The sequence below is a fragment of the Mastigoproctus giganteus genome, chromosome 3 (genome assembly GCF_048544385.1).
Source record: "Mastigoproctus giganteus isolate SK-2022 chromosome 3, ASM4854438v1, whole genome shotgun sequence".
In the NCBI taxonomy this organism is placed as follows: Eukaryota; Metazoa; Arthropoda; class Arachnida; order Uropygi; family Thelyphonidae; genus Mastigoproctus; species Mastigoproctus giganteus.
Window position 1 is genome coordinate 145287933 of NC_143577.1, and position 22772 is coordinate 145310704.

Below are 22772 nucleotides of genomic sequence, written 5' to 3' on the forward strand. Positions count from 1 at the left end.
GCCTCACATAGTCTGCCCAGGACACTCGGCCACCATAGTGAGTCGAACGCCCTGGCAAAAATCAATTGAAATGACTAGTAGGTAGAATTTTTTTGATGCATTCCTGCGCCTTCCAAGTGCATTCACTGTGGAGGAACCAAGCTTAAATCCGAACTGATTCCTGGCTGCAAGGTCAGCCCTCTCATAGTGGTTATCAAATAAACAGTAGGCAAACCATAAGATGAAAGCTTGTTTAGAAGACCTTTATGCCAAACACAATTAAAGGTGGAAAACAAGGGTTTAGACAAAGGATGAGATGATTAAAGTGCAGTGAAGAAAAAATGATTCCATTCCTACAAGAATAATTTCACTGACACGATCTGAACACAAACATTGTCATCAGAAGTTTTGAAACAGTAATCCGACCAAGGAAAAGAAATCTCGCAGGTCATCCCATTTTGCTTCTTCTTGTAATGCCAAACAACACGAGGTTGGGAATACCATGAGATAAAGGCTCCATTGGAGAAGAGAATCACCACGTTGTGATCTGAGGTACCTAAAAGACCACTCACTTCCACTGTGTACTTAGAAGGGTTGTTGTGAGAAAAAGATCAAGCGTGTTGACTGTATGGATAGGATTGTCCGGTATTCTGGTAGGTAAATGAACAATCTGTAATTGCAAAAGCCTCAGCATCTCGACCAGCTAGGTCTGTGTGACTAGAAAATGGAAGCCAGCTGGAGTTGTGAATGTTAAAATCACCAAGGAAATTTACCTCACTGTTATTAAAGTTGGACTGGAGAAAGTCAAAGAGTTCCAAGTGATTAGTGGAGTTGGGAGAACGATAGAGACAACAGATGAATTTAACAGAATCAGGTAGAGACATTTAAGGCAGAGAAGATCGAAAAGAGGAGACTCCAAATTACCAAGTCTCTGATAGGGAATATCGGAATGGATATATGCACAAGTACCACCTTTGAGGCAAAAGGAATTATACAGCAAATAATTTGGGCAAATAAGTTGAGCCTCAAGGACAACAGATACACTACCTAATGGAAAAGGCAGTCCTGGATATCACAATTACCTTTATATATCTCGTGACATCAAAGATATTAGATGAACAAACATTCTTTGAGTGTATAACATGAACAGTTCAGTTTTGCTATAAAAGACTGCCCTAAACCAGTGGTTTTCAACCGGAGTGCCACAACAACATTCCAGGGTTGCCACGTAATAGGGTTTAAATTTTTTTTTCAAAATTTATATATTTATTTCATTATAAAAAGTTGTGCGGTATATTTTTAATTTTGTGATGATCTATAACTGATGTTTATTTAGTATCTCTATATAAAGAATAAAATTATTATATATATAATTTATATTATGAATTGTAATTTTGTTTATAGTTATATTATTGTAATAACTATTATATAATATTTTTTTAATATTAGATATTTGTATTATTATTATTATTATTAGCCATATGGTACATGGAAGCCTGAGGCTTATGCTGCACCAGGCAAAAAAAAAAAAAAAAAAATTCCCGAGTTACCCCCTGAGAAAGAAAGAAGAGAGAGGAGGAGAGAGAGAGAGAGAGAGAGAGAGAGAGAGAGAGAGAGAGAGAGAGAGAGAGAGAGAGAGAGAGAGAGAGAGAGAGAGAGAGAGAGAAGTACAAAGGAATCACCAAGAAAGAGAAGAATGATGATATCCAGCTCAGGACCCTGGGTTTGCCAAGCCCATACTCACCAGATGTGAGCCCCCAGGGTTAAATATATATATACAGAGAAAATCGGATCAAACAGGCAGAAAATTGAGTAGGGGTGCCGCAAAATAAAATAAATTATTTAGGGGTGCCATTATTAAAAAAAAGGTGGACAACCACTTGCCCTAGACCCTCAAAATGATGAAATTTTAGATTTCGCTCTTCCAGAGAAACCCTGTCGAATCATCCCACTAGAATCGGATTAATAGAAATCCAACTATTATTTCTTTGTCTGTCTGCAGCTAATAACTCGAATTACAGTGGATAGATTTTAATGAAATTTTTAAAAATATTCGCCAAATTTAATTAAAATTGGGCCAATGAAATCCAGAAAATTATTATTTTTGTTTTCATACATATCATATACTATCCATACAAGGTATATTGTAGCTGAAACACTGGTATTATATTTATTGCCAATCACTGGTTGAAGGAATAAATGAAGCAATGTGGCAGATGCACACAAACAAAATTTTCACGGTTAACATAAAAGCTCTTACTTTTTTGCGATCTCGATCTCTCTCTCTTGTCATAAATCATGAGTCATTATTATTTGTTAATGCACCCGATAAGAAACATATTGCATAAATTAACTAATTTGCATTTTCTCATTTCTACTTTTTTGAGACACTGTTCATGATCCACTCCAGTCTGTTGACAATACATGTCATGTTTAACAGTTCTCTGCAAATAACGCAATGGTATGCCATACAACTTTTTAGCATTAGCATATAATGCAAGAAAGTACAATGAACAATTGCACACAGAAATAGAGTGGGCCAATAAATCGGTGTCTTTAATGGGGGATTTTAACTTCCCAGATATTGACTGGAACTTCTGGGGCAGTTTGTTAAGGAGAAGTCTTGTCTGGCCAATTTAATTGGATACTATGACATTATCACAAAGGAACTGGATGCAAAAAATAATTTTGATATCATATACTTGGATTTTTGAAAAGTTTTTGATACTGTTGAACATGGAAGATTACTGTACAAATAGGAGCAGTATGGTATTAAGGGCAAGTTGCTACAATGGATAAAAGGATGGTAGAGTGGAAGAAGACGGAGTGGTAATCAATGGATACTGTTCTTCATGGACCAGAGTTATTAGTGATGTCCACCAGGGTTCAAAGTTGGGCCCATTGATGTTTTGTATATTTATAATATTGATGAAGGTATATGAAGCATAATGTCAAAGCTTGCAGATGATACAAAGGTTGGGAGGGTTGTTAATGACAGTAATGACAGTATGCTGCTGCAATAGGATCTGAAAAAGTTGTGTAGATGGGCTGAAAAGTGGGAACTGAAGTTTAACATTGACAAATGTAAAGTACTGCATATGGGTACTAGTAACCACAGAGAAATGTACCAACTCAGTGGTGTTACACTCAGGTTAGTGGAGAATGAAAGAGACCTTGGGGTAATTGTGCAGCCAGATAAGTTTTCTTAGCAGTGCAGACAGAGTAGGTCATGGGAGTAAGATATACAGGAATTTTGCAATGAGGTATAAGGAGGTGATTATTCCCTTATAAAAGGCAATGGTCAGGCATCCACACCATGAGTACTGCATACAGGTCTGGATGCCTCATTTTAGGAAGGATAGTGAGGGGAACAAAGGGGCTCTGTTACGAAGAAAGTCTTAAGTTCTGCAAATTGTGGCATTTGCAGACTAGGCACCTGGGAGGTGATCAGATTGAGGTATATAAGATCTTGAATGGATTGAGCAGGCTCAATGCTCTCTCTCTCATTCTCATTTATTTACACACACACACACACACACACACAAATTTTATGTACAATTCCAAGATAAATATACAATTAATTTATATACAGTCACAATATATCCATCCTAAGGGATACATGTGTGTGTGTGTGTGTGTGTGTGTGTGTGTGTGTGTGTGTGTGTGTGTGTGTGTGTGTGTGTGTGTGTGTGTTCGTTCCGGTATCGGGGTGGCTCCTAGCCCATCTCCACCTTTGTCCTCTGTGATCGTACAGAAACTTTGTATAGCGACCCTGAAAAAGTGTTAGTATTTGGTGTTAGGAGTAGTGAGTTCTGTTGTTTTCATCTGTATGTGCTTTTTTTTTGCACAGATTCCACACCCACCGGAGGTAGTGCAATACTCATGGGTGCCAGCAATCCTGCTCCCAGGTTGCTCATACCTGGGAGCCAGGAAAAAAAAATAATAATAAAAATAAATAAATAAATAAAAATTAAAAAAATAATAATAAATAAATAATTTTAAAAATAAATAAATAATTTTTTAAAAAAATAATAAAAAAATTAAATTTTAAAAAACAAATCATATGGGATAATTTTTTTTCTTTTCCTTTACCCCCCCCCCTTTTTTTTTCAAGTTCCCTGAGCAGTTTATGCCCTCAGCTGAAGCCGCTTTTTAAAGACATTAGAAGCGAAGTCTTGCAAGGCTCTGAAATTGCCAGCATTATCCATAAGCACACTGACATTCTCTTCTGATAATTCTGGAACCAGACTCAATAGTGTGTGCGCCTGAATTGTACATACTCTGGGCAATGCAGGAGAACATGTTCCCAGGCCTGAAAACCGCAACAAGTACAAAACAGGTCCGGCTCTAAACCATGCTCAAAATACTTAGCCCTCAAGGAGCCATGTCCCATTAACAAATAAGAGGTATATATTTTAGGCGTGAACCATAAATTTATATCTGGAAATGCTAAGTAATCAGCTTGTTGAATGTATATATCTCTTTGTGGTTAGGCCATATTGACTCTCATCCCATCTTTGTTGCCATATTCCTGTTAGCTCTCTCTCCAAATTCTAACCTTTTCCTGTTTTATATCATTTGCAGGATCAAATATTATGCCATGCACAGTAATTGATATACCTTTCTTTCCAGGACTGCATTCCAGAGGAGATGCCCCAACACCAACACCTGGAAACCTGAGAATTAAAAGTAAGATGCTTAGCACTAATCTTGATTGAACATTCACAAAAATAAGACCGTAAGACTGTAGACATGATCATCGCAATTTGCAGACCTCTAGGACCTGAGGGCGTTCTCCCACCACAACGAGTCAAAAGCACCTCGAAGTCCACAAACATGGCCAGGATACATATTTGGATGCAGAGTTTTTTGCAAAAGAAGTCAGAGTGGTTATTGCTTTCTTAGTTGACTTTCTCTTTTTAAAACCAAACTGAAATTTAGAACAGAGTTGTTTTTCTTCTATCATTTTTTGAAGTATTGGGGCTAAAAGTCTCTCAAAGTGCTTTCCTAAGTTCGGCTGTAGCAAGATAGGTCTATAAGCACGGGGATCCGATGTTGGTTTCCCTGGTTTATGAAGGATCTTTAACAGAACCTAGGAAAAAGTCCCTCTAGGAGGCATTTATTCATAAGATTTAATAAGATCTGTGGGTAAAGAAAGCCCCAGGGGAAGATGAAGTTACTGTAGAGTTGTTAAAATTGGAAGGAAGAGACATAACACAAAAACTGGCAAGCCTCTTCACAAAGTGCATTAGAAAAGGTGTGACGCCTAAGCAGTAGAAAAATGCAATCATAGTTTTGCTGCATAAGAAAGGAGATAAATCAGAAATTATAGACCAATTAGCTTGTTATCCCACATCTACAAATTGTTCACAAGGGTCATTACTAGCAGATTAGAAAGAATACTTGATGAGAATCAACCGAAAGAGCAAGCTGGCTTTAGGACAGGATTCTCAACTATGGATCACCTTCACGTAATATCACAGCTAATGGAGAAAGCAAATGAATATAAAACACCATTATGTCTGGCATTTGTGGATAACGAAAAGGCATTTGATTCTATACAGCATAAGGCAATGTTTCGGGCACTAGAAAGACAAGGCATAGATACCCCACATATGATATGATTTTGAAGAAAATATGAGAGTGCTACCTCCTTTATTAGACTAGGCAAAGACAGTAGAATATTTAAAATCGAGAAAGGAGTTCGACAAGGAGACACAATATCTCCAAAGCTGTTTACTGCTACCCTTGAGGAAGCTTTCAGAAGATTGGACTGGTCGCAGAAAGGAGTCAATGTGAACGGAGAGTACCTAAACCATTTACGATTTGCAGATGACATTGTGGTCATAAGCCACGATCCCAAAGAATTGGAGGAAAATCTTAATCAGTTATGCAAAGTTAGTAAGGATTTAGGACTAAAGATGAATATTGCTAAAACAAAAGTAAGGATGAACAAGTATGCCACAGAAAGGGAAATAATGATTGAAGGAGCAGTAATTGAAAAGGTGGAGTCATATACTTATCTGGGACAAGTTATTAGCTGTAATAATGACAAATGGCTGGAAGTCAAGAGAAGAATAAATTTTGTATGGATAGCATTCAGGAAATAGTCACATACTGAAGAGCAATATCACAGTTTTTCTGAAACGGTAAAATAATGAACCAATGTATTAGTCACATACTGAAGAGCAATATCACAGTTTTTCTGAAACGGTAAAATAATGAACCAATGTATACTCCTTACCATGACTTATGGAAGTGAAACTTGGGCACTCACCAAAAGAATGGAAGAGAAGCTGAGAACTACATAGCAAAGAATGGAACGAATTATGCTGGGAATCAGACTGTTAGATAAGAAGAGAAACACATGGATTAGGCAGCAAACTCAAGTAAAGGACATTGTTATCAAAACTAAAGAACTAAAATGTTTTTAGTTCTTTAATGGAAATGGTACCCAAGAGGAGCTAGAAGAAAACCTGAAAGACAAAGGTGGAGATAGATAGATGAAATTCATGAGTTTGTGGGTAGTAAATGGATGGCCAGTGGTCAAAACAGAAGGAACTGGAAAGTTGCTGGAAAGGCCTTCATCCTGCAGTGGATTGAAAATGGCTGATGATGATGATGACGTGGGTAAAGATCAAAAAATTTGACTATAATAAGGTTCTCATTCAGATCTGTACTGGGACATGTCTTACTATTTAGTTTACCAATAGCAGCTCCAAGATCCAAAAGGGTGAATGGTTCAATGTCCATAGGCCCTTGATATACAGTCGATTCTGGTTATTTGGGGTACATTGTAAATAGTGCATTTTGGCCAGATTAAGCGGCTGCCCAATTATCCGAAGTTTCACGTAGATAGTTAAAAATACAACGAACCCCCACTTTACAATTGGTTCACTGTACAATCAAATCACGTTATGATGGACTCACCATGGTAAAGTACCGTTCACTATACGATGTGTAGTAAGCACCGGTCATTGTGATCAAGTTTGTGAATTTAATTTTAATTCTATTAAACAGCAATTCTAATTAGTGAAAATAGGAGGAATATTATCCACAGGCTATAAAAGTAAAGATATATTAAGCACAAATTTACCCTTTATCACCTTACCAATTAAAAAATTAAATGATATGTGAAAATCAGAATAATTAATACGTACTGTAATATGTACATACTAACTAGTTGACATTTCTGTTCACTGACATTTGTGGGTGGGGATTAAAATTTAAAACAGTAAAAAGATAAGCAATCAATAACAAAGAACACGGCACACACAAACTGCAAGTAACACGATACACGCAAGTGAGAACGGAGTAACAAGTTAGGAAGCTTTAAAAATAGGAATGAAGAGAAGATTCTGAAAATTAATTTTTTATATGATTGAAGATTCCATGTTAGTGTAAACACATTTCACATAATAACCCACAGAATTCCAGCTGTCGGTATTATCACAAATTCAATAAGATCGAGTTTACTATCCGTTTATGATAAATTGCACTAACAGAAAAACCCAATAAACAGGTGACTGCTAATTGTTTTTATTGTTTTATGGTTGTGACCTCCAGAAATCCAGCCAAAACACATTGGACGGTCGCAGACAATCGTAGGACAATCTCCAGTGCTGCTGTCTCCTGCCCCGATTAAATGCCATGTTGTCTAATTAAGCAAAGTAAACCCTGGCTATTTTCTCGATTGGGTTCTGTTTTTTAAGATTTGCCCAAATAAACGGCTGCCCCGATTAACTGGTGGCCCAAATAACTGGAATCCACTGTATTTCATTATTTTGCCTTATCTCCTATTGTTCCGGTGTGGCAAGTTCAGGGATATCTTTAGGAAAAAGATTAGAAACAATAGATTCAATTGTTGTCTCCCAGCCATGAGTTTCCTGACCTTGTACCAAGACAGTGTTATACACATCGCCAACAATCATTTTGTTTCTTGTTAAATGGTATAGTAAACCCCACGGTTCCGTGTTTCCTATTTCTTTCACCAAGTTCTGCCAGCAATTACATTTAGAGTTGGCAATTTCCTTGCGGTATCTTTTCCTAAGATTACTATATGTTTCTTTATAGTTCTGTTCACATCCTCATTTGATAAGTGTCTGTTCCTCTGATAGTACCTTCTCGCCTGGAAAAATTGGGTCCTCAAACAGGACAGCTCGGGCGTGCACCACAGAACTAAAACTTTTTTGGGTTGTTTTCTTTTGGCAGACTGTTGCATTGCAAGGAAAAGATGAGTCTGTATAAAATTAACATATTCAAGTGCCACCATAGAATTTAAGCTATTCTGAACCTCCTGTGTTAGAACAGTATTAAGGTACTCCTTGAATTTTTCCCACAGTCTTCATAGCAAAACATCTAAGATCATTTGGTTGTACTTCAATACGATGCTGTTTAGGTAATACACCAAATATAATAGCTTGATGATCGCTATTTATTAGTAATTCTTTAGAAATTTACTAGCTATTCAATTTATTAGCTATTCATTAGAAATGATCACGGACTGGAATTACATCCCAGTCCGTGATCATTTCATCAATTTTAGCAGATGTTAAAGTTATATAAGATTCTCCGTTCGATGTGGAGAAAGTGAAAAGTTTACCAAAAATATTTTGAAAGCAGAGATTGAATGATAATATGAAATCTTCGAAAGCCAAACCTCTTGGATCAATAATCCTTGGTCCTTGCGGTTGTCACAGACATTCTCTCAGATATACCAGACAAGCTGTACTTGCTACCTGGGAGTCTAAAACGCTGATGGAACTGATATTCGGGTGACACTCAAGTCAAGTGGACCCAATTTCGGCGAAGTCCGGACGGTCTGTGACAGCCAAATCCTCTGCTTGCACCTTCACGATGGTGGGACTGTTAGTGATCCTGGATATAACCTCCATGCACAAGTACATGGTGGGTGACCACCCAGGTGTGAACCAACGTAAGCAGGGGTTGAGCTGTGGCGCCCACACCACATGGAGGAACGCCGGCCCTCTATGTTACCAGGCAGCACTAGGTGGAAGATGACTCATCAACCGGTGAAATACCACCACTTTGCTTATTGGAGGCTTGAAGTGGTGGAACCCATGTTTAGTCTCTAGAGCTAAGTTCCGGTCAACCCTTCCCTATCTCTTCCATCATGCAGTATGATTGATGACTTTTGAGGTTATGATGAACGTCGTGGCGAGATCCAATATTCCTTACATTTCGAGGGTACAGCTCTAAAACGGTTTTCGCAGGCGGGCCGCTAGTTAGTACACCGGACCGGACTTATTGGTAACTCTCTAGGAGGCTTCCGGATCAGCTAGTGTATAATCTTGCTACCTCTACTCTGCCAGATAGTGACTGGAGGGAGTCCGAGTAGTGTGTATGCGGGGAGCATTGTCGAGGCCACGTTATGACAAGGATCTGGGTATATTCTTACCTCATGTACGCCATATCCACAAATTTCATTACTTCATACAGCATGTCCCATCCACTTTTTCTTACTATTGAATACACCATGAATTGTCAAACTAATAGAGCAAGCTTATCTGCGAAAAGATCTAAACCTCCCAAGGACTTCCTAATTCATTTCACAAATATACGTGGTCTCAATTCTAATCTCAATGATGTCCATTTCCACTTGCAGTTTGCCAAACCTCATGTACTTTTTCTGACAGAATCTCAGTTATCGGTTGATTCATCTGCTGCTCATCTCAGATGCCCAAATTATTCGCTGTATGATTCCTTTCGCCTCAAAGGTGGTACTTGTGCATATGTCCGTTCTGATATTCCCTGTCAGAGACTTGGCAATTTGGAATCTCCTCTCTTTGATCTTCTCTGGCTAAAAATCTCTCTACCTCATTGTGTCAAATTCATCTGTTGTCTCTACCGTTCTCCCAACTCCACTAATCACTTGGAGCTCTTTGACTTCCTCTCGTTGCAACTTGACTTTCTCCAGTCCAACTCTTCTAACAGTGAGGTAATTTTCCTTGGTGATTTTAATGTTCACAACCCCAGCTGGCTTCCGTTTTCTAGTCACACCGACCCAGCAGGTCGAGATGCTGAGGCTTTTGCAATTACTAATGACCTAGCACAGATTGTTCATTTTCCTACAAGAATACCGGACAATCCTAATCATACAGCCAATATGCTTGATCTTTTTCTCACAAACAACCCTTCTAAGTACACGGTCGAAGTGAGAGCCCCTTTAGGCACTTCAGATCACAACTTGGTGATTGTCTCTTCTCCAATGGAACCTTTATCTCATGGCTATTCCCAACCTCGTGTTGTTTGGCATTACAAGAATGCAAAATGGGATGACCTGCGAGACTTCTTTTCTTCTTTTCCTTGGTCGGATTACTGTTTCAAAACTTTTGATGTCAACGTTTGCTCAGATCATGTCAGTGAAATTATTCTTACAGGAATGGAATCCTTTATCCCACACTCCACATTAAAATCTCGTCCTTTATCTAAACCTTGGTTTTCCAATAAATGTGCTGAGGCTGTCCAAGAGAAGAATGTTGCATATCGTAATTGGCTTGTTTCTAATTCTTCAGTTTCATTTTCTGCCTACACCAAAGCTCGCAACAATTGTAAAGCAGTTATTAATCAGTCCAAACAAGAGTTTGAACAGGCTAAGAGTAGAAAACTTGCTTCTTGCCCTAATGGTAGCCGAGCATTCTGGTCTCTTGCCAAAGCTATTGACTACTTTTGCCCATCTCTGCTCCCACCTCTGTCCAAACCAGATGGTTCTGTTGTCACTTCAGCCAAGGATAAAGCTGACCTGCTAGCATCCCATTTTTCTTCCAGCTCATGTATTAATGATCTTGGTAAAACACCTCCCACCATTCCCAACACACTCCATTCAATGCCTCCTGTGGTCTTCCGTCAAAAGGATATCAGAAGGATTTTGATGAATTTTGATGCTAAGAAAGCTCCAGGTCCTGATGGTATTTCTCCACTTGTTCTCAAAACCTGTGCTCCTGAACTTACTCCTTCTTTACTGCCTTTTTTCACTTTCTTATTCTAAAGGTGTTTTTCCTTCTGCTTGGAAATTTGCTCATATCCAGCCAGTTCCTAAAAAGGGTGACAAATCTCTCCCATCCAATTATCGTCCCATTGCAATTACTTCTACTCTTTCTAAAGTAATGGAGAAATCAATTAACCGCCAAATCTTAAACTACCTAGAAACCTTCCGTCTGATCAACGATCACCAGTATGGATTCCGTCAGTGTTGATCCACTGGTGATATTCTGGCTTATGTTACCCATTTATGGACTAATTCAATGGAAAGGTTCGGTGAAACACAAGTAGTTGCTCTTGACATCTCAAAGGCTTTTGATCGTGTTTGGCATAAAGGTCTTCTAAACAAGCTTCCATCTTATGGTTTGCCAACTGTTTTTAGTAATTGGTTATCCAGTTTTCTCTCTGATCGCTCACTGAGGGTGATGGTTGCTGGCTCTCTGTCTTCTAACTTCTCCACTAATGCCGGTGTCACCCAAGGTTCAGTTCTTTCCCCCACTCTTTTCCTCTTGTATATCAATGACCTTCTTCCATTGACTGGAAATCCTATCCATAGTTTTGCCGATGATAGCACATTGCATTCAACTTTCCATTTTGAGAAACCTTGTCCTGCTCAATCAGCTTCAACTTCTCGAAAATCTGCTACCAATTCCTTAAATGCCGATCTTCAGGTAATTCTCCAGTGGGGCAAAGGCAACTTAGTTGATTTCAACCCTTCTAAAACTCAGTCTTGTCTTATATCTCGCAAAAAGGATTCTTCTGCTCCTATGCTTATCTTTAGTGACACTCCAATTTCTAGGCAAAAGGATATATCTCTTTTGGGGATTACCCTGACTTCTAATCTCTCTTGGCACAAGCACATTACAAATATTGCTTCCTCTGCATCTAAAAAACTTGGTTTTCTCTTTCACTCTCAGCATTACTTTTCTTCCAAACAGCTGCTCACTCTGTATAAATCGCAAATCCGCCCTGCCATGGAATATTGTTCCCACATCTGGGGTGGTGCCCCCAAAACCTCTCTCAGGCTTCTTGATTCCATTCAGAAGAGGGCAGTTAGGTTAATTAATGATTCATCTATAACAGAGTCTCTCCACTCGCTGTCTCATAGACGCACTGTTTCTGCTGCATGCCTCTTCTACAGATACTTCCATGGGCACTGTTCTTCTGAATTAGCTTCTATAATTCCCGCTGTCTCTTTCAAAACAGTCCGAACACGTGCCACAACCAGCCAACATCCATTTACTGTCCAACTTCAAACCCACAGAACCAACTTTTCATCTTCCTCATTTATTCATTCAACTGCCGTTTTCTGGAACAACCTTCCTTCATACGTATTTTCTGAAAATTACAATCTGCAGAAGTTCAAGTCCAATGTCAACAAATATCTTCTTTCGTCTTCTCAACCTCCAACCCAAGCACGGTACTAAGTACTATAGGTTCTAATACCTCTCGTGTTTGGGGTTCACATTTAAAAAAAAAAAAAAAATCCTACCGTGCCGCATTTAAGTCTGCCGAAATGATTAAATTTTTAGAAGAGAATTTTGAGCATATTTTATCAAGATGGAGTGACAACTGAATGTCCTCAGATGGTGGGCAGTACACCGAAGCTAAATAAAAGGATGTGAACGGTGCAGATATCATCAAACAAATCAGTGTTAGAGTAGTCTTCTGAAATCACGGTGACAACCAAGTCATTATTTAAAACTGATGGCTGCCTTGGGAGGAATTTCCCATGAATGTACTAACCTTGCTGAAGTGGGAAAATCCATGACTTTATTAATTGCTCTTCCTACCTGCATAGAGTAGTATGGTTCTTGAATACAAATTACGTCAATTTTGTGCTCTATTGCTGTTGCTCTGATTTCGTCCATGACTGCTCTGCACCTCTGTCCATTAATCTGCAAGATTTTTATTCCTTTGAAATTGAAATTACCTAATAACAGGTTTGAACAGGCCGTACTATTCATATTGGGGTCTCTTATTTGCCATTTTGACTGCCTTTATGTATTCCGGACATTGGTTGTCTCGGATTGAATGTTGATAATCCTTATTTCTTCGTTTGCAGTTGACACACTTGGGAGTGTCATCCTTATGCAGACAGTCTGCATACACATGGCCACCGTTAGCACAGTGGCCACAAGAAACTGTTTTATGGGTGCAGCTTTGGACTGAGTGGCCAAAGCCCAAACAATGAAAGTACTTAGTGACCACCGTGAAACAGCGGAATTGATGTGACATGAAGCCTAAATATATGTGGTTGTTTTGCATAAGGTATTTCATTAATTTAGGGGCAAAGCTGATAACCAAGTTGATGGTTTTGTTTTCTGAGCCGGAACTGAAACGAAATATGGTACCCTCAGGCACTTCTTCCTGGTTAAGGCCATACATAATCTTTGAAAATTTTAATGTAAAGGTTTTCTAAGATATCTTCCTTAGAGTAATCTTTTGGTACACTGTATATTAGAACCGTGGGGTTTTGGAGCCTTGGTTTGTCCAATGCTAATCCAGCCTCTATCAAGGAAGAAGAATTTCTTATCATGTTTACATCCGAGGGGTTGGTATTCTCGACCAACAAGCCCTTATTTCTCAGTAATCTTATGTTTTTTATCTTGACAAGCCGATGTTCCTTTCTGATATTCTCTGTCACAGTGTTTCAAATGACTTGACTCGAAGCAATATTGTTGTCAGGTAAGGGTCTCATAATAATTATATTATTAGGGCCACTAACTCTTGTAGAGTCTAAACGTGAATCTCCTAGTATTGTTCATTGCATAGGAGGAGCAAATTGAGTTTATCTTCTTGAGATAGTAATCTGCATTGTAAGGGTCTGAGGAAGCTGATGACCACTGTTTGTGTCAGCAGCACTTTTACAATATCCGCAAACGAGCGACATTTGGACGGCTCCCGAAAAAGATTTTTGAAATGATTGGCTCTGATGGTTTAGCTTTCAGACGTTCATTTTTGATAAACAGAGCTGTCGTGACCACCTCAAGGTCTGACCATAGATCCTGAATGTAATTCGAGGCCATCTTGGTAACTTTTCTGCTCTCCGCAGCAAAATATTCCCCCAATACTTTCTTTATCTTCGAAAATGTGTTGAATACAGTTGTGATGTTAAGAGGCTCAGATAAATCAAGGCCCTCAGAAAAATGAGTTATTTTGTTTAGCAGTAGCAGATGATTGGGAATCAGTGTTTTTATTTGCAGCTTTTTGCAAGCTAAATCCACTGGTATCTGAGATAATTGCTGTTTTTTCCTCAGGGGTGACACTGTGGTCACAATGGGTAATAATCACTTTAGGACATTTCTTCTTGGTAGATTTGCTCGTTGTTTCTGTGACCAATATAGGTGGAAATTCAGGAACATTGTCCTGTTCTTTTTTACTCCTAAAAAAGAACTCCTGTTCTTTTTTAGCAGTACTAGCTGTCCTTGTAGCTTGATCTGAAGCAGATTAACTAAACTCTTCACTCTTTTTGCCAGTTTGTTTACCTGTATGTTCAGCAGCTGACATGGTTGTGGAATCAGGATCCCAGTCAATGAGAACCTTAGATTGTTTCTTCTTGGCTGACTTTGCTGGGACCTCAGCATTCTTCTTGGATCCATGATCAGATGGAGTGACCAACAACCCCAGGGGCTCACATCTGGTGAGTATGGGCTTGGCACACCCAGGGTCCTGAGCTGGATATCATCATACTTTTCTTTCTTGGTGATTCCCTTCTACTTTTGACTCTCTCTCTCTCTCTCTCTCTCTCTCTCTCTCTCTCTCTCTCTCTCTCTCTCAGGGTAACTCGGGAATTTCTTTTTTTTTTTTTTTTAGCTGGTGCAGCATAAGCCTCAAGCTTCCTTGCACCATATAGCTAATAATAATAATAGTTCCACCTCAAAACTCTGGTTCGAAATAGATTTTTCATCCAAATTAACATATAGAGAAATTTAGTCCAATCACTAGATATCTGAAACTAAAAGTACCGGTCCAATGTCTGGAGAGCAAGGATGTACACTATGTAAAACTCACCAAGTCGCCACCACCAATTTCTGCACTAGAAAAAAAAGTGTGTGTGTGTGTGTGTGTGTGTGTGTGTGTGTGTGTGTGTGTGTGTGTGTGTGTATGTATGCACAATTTTATCACTAAAGACCAATTTGGTTAGTCAAAATACATGAAAGCTGTTTAAATTTTTGAACTTTGAAGCTCTAACTTTTGAGATTTCCACCAGGGGCACTGAGAAAGTTCTGAAATTTAAGTGAGTAGCCAATGTTCCTGTAGACTAAATATGACGTGAAACAGGCCAAAGTAAAGAGTTATGGCTGTTTATATGATGGTCTAAAAACAGCCCAAAATCAAATTGAATGGGTTTTTTAAATAAAAGTTACAAAAGTTGCTTTTCAACTTTTACTTAAAAATCAAGAAATAATGAAACCAAGGGCCCTTACCAAGCCCTACATAACAATATACATACATATATATTATACGTAATATCCAATAATAAAATGTTTTTTCAGAACAAACCAATACTTTTCCAACTTAGTATATGTTAAACACCAGAAAACCTTAAACAAAGTTGCCAACGACTATCTAATCAAACCCACCAAAATTTTTTACCATTTTAACACTATGATATTCCAATATCATGTAGAATACTATATCTTCATTCACAACAACCAATAAGAATCTGTTAACTCAAAAACGTCACCTCCAAGATGGTGGTGTCCTATAAGTGTTTCCCTCCAAAATCTCCGTGCCATAGCATCATATTATAGAAAACAAGGAAGAAAATATGGCAGGCCATTATAAACAATTTAATTTTTTGAGCTAGGGTGAAAGATAATTAAAACAAAAAACTAGCTATCAATTGATGGCTATAATTAAACAGAAAATATACCCCAGCCACGCTACAGTTCCGAATTGTGTCAAATACAATTTTGCACTATCCAATATTTGTGGAGGACAAGGCTAGAAAATAAAATATCAAGCTGACGGTCAGAGTCTTGTATTTTTCATAGCAGCCATTACATACAGAAAAATACACTCAAAGCTGAAGAAAAACAGTTTTTGAAGATCACCTCAGGGAGGACTAAAACCCCAAATGTCAGTCTGAAAATTACACCCTCACACTTACCAGAAATTCATGGTAATATTTACTAAAGGGGGGGGGGGGGTTGCCTAAAAACACAAAATTATAGTGCACAATCCACAACTAAGTAAAAAAGCTAACACACACACACACAGCAGAATCACAGGCTCAATGATGATGGAATTCTTTCACTTGCTCAGATTACAAAACTGAAATTGAGGAAAGACAGTTGTCGAATAGATGTGCAGAAATTTTCCTTTAGCCAACAGGTAGTTGATTGCTGCGACAAACTTCCATCTGTCATTGTGGAAGTTGATAGCTTAAATAAATTCAAGGCAGAACTAGACAAACATTTGGAATGAGTGGATTGGTGAAATAGGAATGGTTTTTTTTTTTTTTGGCTGATACTGTATAAGCTTTCTTTCTTGCATCATATGCCTGGACTAATGCTAAAGCAAGCTTATACAGCATCAGCCAAAAAAAAAAAAAAAAAAAACTTCCCATTTCACTCATCCATTCGTTCCAAAATGTTTGTCCAGTGCTTCCATGAATGAATCTATTTAAGCTATCAACTTCCAAAACAACAGATGGAACTTTGTTCCAGCAATCAATCACCCGCCGAATGAAGGCAAATTTCTGCACAGCTATTCTGCAATCTTACCTAAATTTCAATTTATGCCTCATCAAGTGCATAATCTGAGCAAGAGGAAGAATCCCATCAGCACTGAACTTGTTCAAACCATTCAAAGCCTTATAAACCTCAATCAGATCACCCCACAGGCACTAAATCTCCAGACGCTGCAGAACTTAAGCCTTTCTTGATAAGAGTACCCCTTTATTCTCCTCACAAATCTCACTGCCCTTCCCTTTACCCTTTTCAGCAGCTCTACATCTTTCCCAAAATGATGCTTCCAGACCAGGATTCAGTACTCAATGAATCCTGGTCTGGAATTCAAGAAAAATGTGGTCTGACCATTCCCTTATACAAAGGGATTATCACCTTCTTATCACTGCTAGCAAAGTTCTTGTATATCACTGACAACACCGCATCATCTGTTTCGGCAGCCCATCTGCACTACTCTGAAAACTTCATATCTAACTACACATTTACCCGTAGGTCTTTTTCATTATCAACTACCCTAAGTATAGTACCACAGAGTTTGTCTTTAACAAACCTGCAAACTTACACATTATGCCTGATATACCTTCATCATCAATATCACTGATAAATACTGAAAACGATGGTCACACAATGAACCCCAAGAGACTACAACAATAACATTAGTCCACGAAGATCAGTGTCCACTGATTACCACTCTGCATTCTCCCACTAAACTAAACTATCCTTTTATCCAAAGCTGCCAACTTTCCCTTAATGCCATAAAATTGATCAAATTTATTTACCAAACTACTAGCACTGGTGTACACGCAAGTATACATGCACCTGTTCCTATTCTTAGCTACCCTAACACAACCCATGTGTTTACTTGTACCACAATGACTCCCAGCAGTCTCTAATATACCCTGCATCTGTTTTCCAGGCTGCTGCTCACTCCAATAGAAGCAGTGCAAGAATCACTTTCACCTCTGCCAGTGACTACTGTTAATCTATTACTCTTTGTATCCCCCCAAGCTAGCAGTTTTCCGACCCACCTAACACTGCCTCAACAGCATCAGCAAATATTCTTGCACCCTTTCTATTTTTGTGTATCCCATCCCTGTAGAAGCAGTCTCTCCTGTTAACAAGTATAGACCAGGTTGAAAAAAATTCTACCCCTTGAGCCTTGCACAATCTTTCCAGGGCCGAATTGATCAACAAGGCTCTCATCATATACTCCCTCCTATCGTGTCTGGGCAGAATTACCGACACTTTTAAATTCAACCCTAATTCACGGATTTTTTTCAACAGTGACCTGTACTTGTTAAGTAATTCTGCCGGTCTCCAACTCTTAATATCATTAGTGCCAACGTATACAACAATATCACCTTTTGTGCCCTTAAAAGATGATATCCGTTCTACAACGTCATCAACGTTTGCCCAAGGCAGACATGCCCCGGTCCTGTTCCACCTATCCTTTTTACATACCATGTTCCCCGTTTTCCTGACAATAGAGTCACCAACAACTACTAGTTCCTGTCGGACCAGCGCATTCTGGCTTGGGGGTTGCCGCTGTGTTGCGTGATGATCAAGTGCAAGCTCTGGTGTTGATGTGGGCAGCTGAGAATTTGATGGGCTCCTCAATTTAGATCCTTCGAGGGCATCCACCCTGTGCAATCTGAGGATAAAGGAACCAAATAACTGACATTGATCAGTGTATTGGTGCAGGATTTACTTAAAGATGTAACTACCATCAGGGGGAAGGTTTCTTGCTTTTGTAAAAGGTGATTACAGTGGTCCCGGAGTTATTAAATTCTGTGCAGTGGAATAAACTGATGATATTACCAATAGTGAATTCTAAATTGGAAGCCTTCGGGGACTTAATCTTGGAGGATACGAGGCTTTTCATACCAACTAAGAAATACTGTTCAAGGTTTAGGCCTAAATCGATATCAGATGAATTAATACGGCTTGTGGCAAAGAAAAATGCATGAGATGCATATGATATCAGGGACAAGAGTAACTCTGTGCGTACAAAGCTTTTATGGCTCCAGCTAATAGAAGTTTTTCTTAAATTTTTGCTGTTTTATTGACTTAAATTGGCATATTAATTTATTTTCTAGAAGTAGCTTTATATTCCTATTTACGATACTTAATTTGTTTTGAACTTAGATAGGGATTTTGTAGGTTATTAAGGGTATCCACATGTACTAGATTTTGCAGCTCCAGCCAATTTAGCTCCAGCTAAATATAATTCAATTATATTTAGCCATTTTATTGACTTAATTGTTATATTAAATTATTTTTTATAAGTAGTTTATAGTTCTAGTCAAGCTCTTTGATTTATTTTGAATTTAGATAGCGATTTTGAAAGTTAATACTCAAGTGTCCCTAGATTTTACCGATCATAACTTGCCGCCACTGTTATTCGATACGTGTATTCCGAACTAGATAGCGAAACACATAGCACTGTATTAGAAATCTGTTAGTTAGTATAGTATCAATTAATCAGTGAAATTTATTAATCTTATTAAATTTCATTGTTAATTAAATTGTACTTAAGCGGAATCTTAAGTGCGGGTGACCAATCCACAAGTTCCAGTCAATATCTGGAAAGTTAATCCCATTACAAGGCATTCTGATTTACTGGCCCATTCTATTTCTCTGCACAACTGTTCATTGTACTCATCAGGCATTAGGCCTATAACATACTCCTACTCTCATTTTCCCCTTCCCAGAGTTTACGTCACACCAGACTCAATGTTGCACTGTCCACACCTCTCAACTAGATGCACTTCCTTAGATTTTGTGTTTTTCTTAACTAACAGCATAATCCCTCCTCCCTTTCTACATACATTGTGCTCCCTAATTTTTTTTATGAAAACCCCAAACACGAAAGGTATCAAAACCTATAGTACTTAGTACCATGCATGGGTTGAAGGAGAAGTATGGGGGGGGGATGCCGGAAACTTTGCCCTAGAGACTAAACATGGGTTTCACCACTTCAAGCCTCCAATAAGCAAAGTGGTGGTATTTCACCAGTTGATGAAAGTCATCTACCACCTACACCATGTTTCTGATATCCAAAAAATATCTGCCTTTAATGTCTTGGTCAGCACTTCAAATTCATCAATTTTATTTACTACACTTCTAGCATTAGTGTAGATGTAAGTATACATGCACTTGTTCTTACTCTTAGTTACCCTAACACAGCCCTATATATTTACTTGTTCCATGATGTCTCCGAGAAGCTCTTGAAGTCCCCAGCAACTTGCTCTCTAGGCTGCTTCTTATTACAATAGAAGCAGTGCAAGAATCATTTTCACCTCTGCCTGTGGTTACTGTTAATCTTTTAGTCTGTGAATCCCCCCCCAATCTAGCAGTTTTCTGATCCATCTAACTGCCTTGATAGCATCAAATATTCTTGCACCCTTTCTATTTAAGTGTATCCTATCCCTGTAGAAGCAGCAGGCTCTCCTGTTAACAAGCACAGACCACGGTGAGAAAAATTCTACCCCACGAGCTTTACACAATCTCTCCAGGGCAGAATTGATTGACAAGGCTCTCATCATATACTCCCTCCTATCGTATCTGGGCAGAATTTCAGACACTTTCAAATTTAACCCTAACTCGTGACTTTTTTCCAGCATTGACCTGTACTTGTTAAGTAAATGTATCACCAATTCATAAAGCAGGATCTAAGGCTGACACATAATTACAGACCTATTACTTTAGCTGCTGTTCTGGGTGAAATAATTGGGTCACTGGTTAAAGAAGCATTGCAGGATCATCGAAAGAAGACTAGTTATTGATCAGACACAGTATGGGTTTGTTAATGGGATGTCAAGTCTGACAAGTTTATTTGGATACTGTGATACGGTTACAAAGGAACTGGAAGCAAAACATGATTTTGACGTAATATACTTTTATTTCAGGAAAGGTTTTGATACTGTTGCGCACATAAAAAAAAAACGGCTGTACAAATTGGTGTAGTATGGCATTAAGGGAAAGTTGTTTAAGGGTTTGCTTAAACAACCTTCCCTTAATGCAACTTTAACATTGCATTGCACAGAAACACTATTTCTCTGCACAATTGCTCATTAAACTCATCACATTAATATAGGCCTATAACACAGACCTTTCATTTTCCCGTTCCCAATATTGACTCAACATTGCATTGTCCACCAATGTAAAGTGTACGCACTTCCTTAGCTTTTGTGTGTTCTTAACTAATAGCAACACCTCCTCCCTTCCTGCCCTGTCTGTCCTTTCTGTACACATTGTACTCCATAAATTCCAATTCTGCACTGCTTATATCTGTGTGACACCATGTCTCTGATAAACCAGCAGTATCTGCCTTTGTTGTCTTGACTTTCAAATTCATCAAATTTATGTACTATACTTCTACAATTGGCATACATCTAAGTATACATGCATCTTACTCTTAGTTACCCTAACTAACACAGCCAATGCATTTACTTGTTCCATGATGACTCCCAGCAACTCTTGAAATCCTGAGCAACTTACACTCTAGGCCACTGCTCATTACAATAGAAGCAGTGCAAGAATAGCTTTCACCTCTGCCTGCGGCTACTATTAATCTTTTAGTCTGTGAATCTCCCCAAGCTAGTAGTTTTCCAACCCACCTAACACTGCTTCGATACAATCAGCAAATATTCTTGCACCCTTTCTATTTAAGTGTATCCCATCCCTGTAGAAGAAGTCTGTTCTCTTAACAAGCACAGACCACGGTGAGAAAAATTCTACCCCACGAGCGTTGCACAATCTCTCCAGGCCAAATTAATTGACAAGGTTCTCATCATATACTCCCTCCTATCCTGTCTGAGCAGAATTGCAGACACTTAAATTCAATCCTAGCTCGCAACTTTTTTTCAACACTGACCTGTACTTGTTAATTAAATCTGTAGATCTCTTGCTCTAAAGGTCATTAGCGCAAATGTGTACAACAATATCACTTTTAGTGCCCTTAAAAGATATCTGATCTACAAAGTAATTACCTTTTTCCCCTGGCAGACATACCCTGGTGCTGTTCCACCTATTCTTTTTGCATAATATATTCCTGTCCCCCTAACAGAGTCACCAACAATAACTAGTTCCATGTGGGACCAGTGGATTCTACCTTGGAGATTGCCACTGTGTTGCCTGATGCACAGGAGTGAGCTCTGACATTGAGTTTGATAGGCCCCCTCTTTAATTTCCTCAGGTGCATCTACCGTACACCTCAAACTCTCATAGACATTCATCAGAACACTGAGTTGGCAACTAATTTCCTCAGAGTCTCTGCACCTAGCATACACACAAAGTTATCCTCTTTGGCTAGATCATGTCCTATTCTAGACAGGTCTGCAAACATTTCACATTTCATGCAATTTTTTAGACTGTGATGCACCGAAGAATCACTCCCTTTGGTTCTCCATCGAGCCACAGCACTCTGACTAATCTCTGAGAGTTGCTTTGCTGCTCTAGTCTTGGTCATGATTCTGCTTAAGTACAATTTAATTAACAATGAAATTTAATAAGATCAATAAATTTTACTGGTTAATTGATAATACTATACTAACTAACAGATTTCTAATACAGTGCTTTGTTTTGCTATCTAGTTTTATGTTAAGCCTTATGCTATCTAGTTCGGAATATACATTGTATCGAATAACAGTGGCGGCAAGTTATGATCGGTAAAATCTAGGGACACTTAAGTATTAACTTTCAAAATTGCTACCTAAATTCAAAATAAATCAAAGAGCTTGACTAGGACTATAAGCTACTTATAAAAAATAATTTAATGTTTTTTAAGTCAACAAAATGCTAAATATAATTAAAAACTTAGCATTCGCTGGAGCAGCAAAATCTAGTACAACATGTGGATACCCTTACGATACTAAGTAACAACTTACAAAATCCCTATCTAAGTTCGAAACAAACTAAGTATCGTAAATAGGAATAAAAAGTTACTTCTAGAAAATAAATTAATATGCCAATTTAAGTCAATAAAAGTCCCTGATATCATATGCATCTCATGCAATTTTCTTTGCCACGAGCCGTATTAATTCACCTGATATCCATTCAGGCCTAAACCTTAAACAGTATTTGTATTTCTTAGTT

General features: G+C 38.4%; 1 protein-coding gene across 2 annotated transcripts in view; it reads right to left on the bottom strand.

Annotated features, from left to right (window-relative positions):
• Positions 1-22772, bottom strand: part of LOC150088305 (SMAD family member 3-like) — a 176411-nt gene that overhangs the window by 143322 nt on the left and 10317 nt on the right. The window contains exon 2 of one of the 2 annotated variants that reach the window (XM_090370696.1): positions 9010-9025. The exons of the other annotated variant lie outside the window; for it this stretch is intronic. Within the exon in view, the coding sequence (XP_090226822.1) occupies positions 9010-9025 (16 nt within the window). The remainder of the gene's footprint in view (positions 1-9009; positions 9026-22772) is intronic. 2 annotated transcript variants of the gene reach the window in all.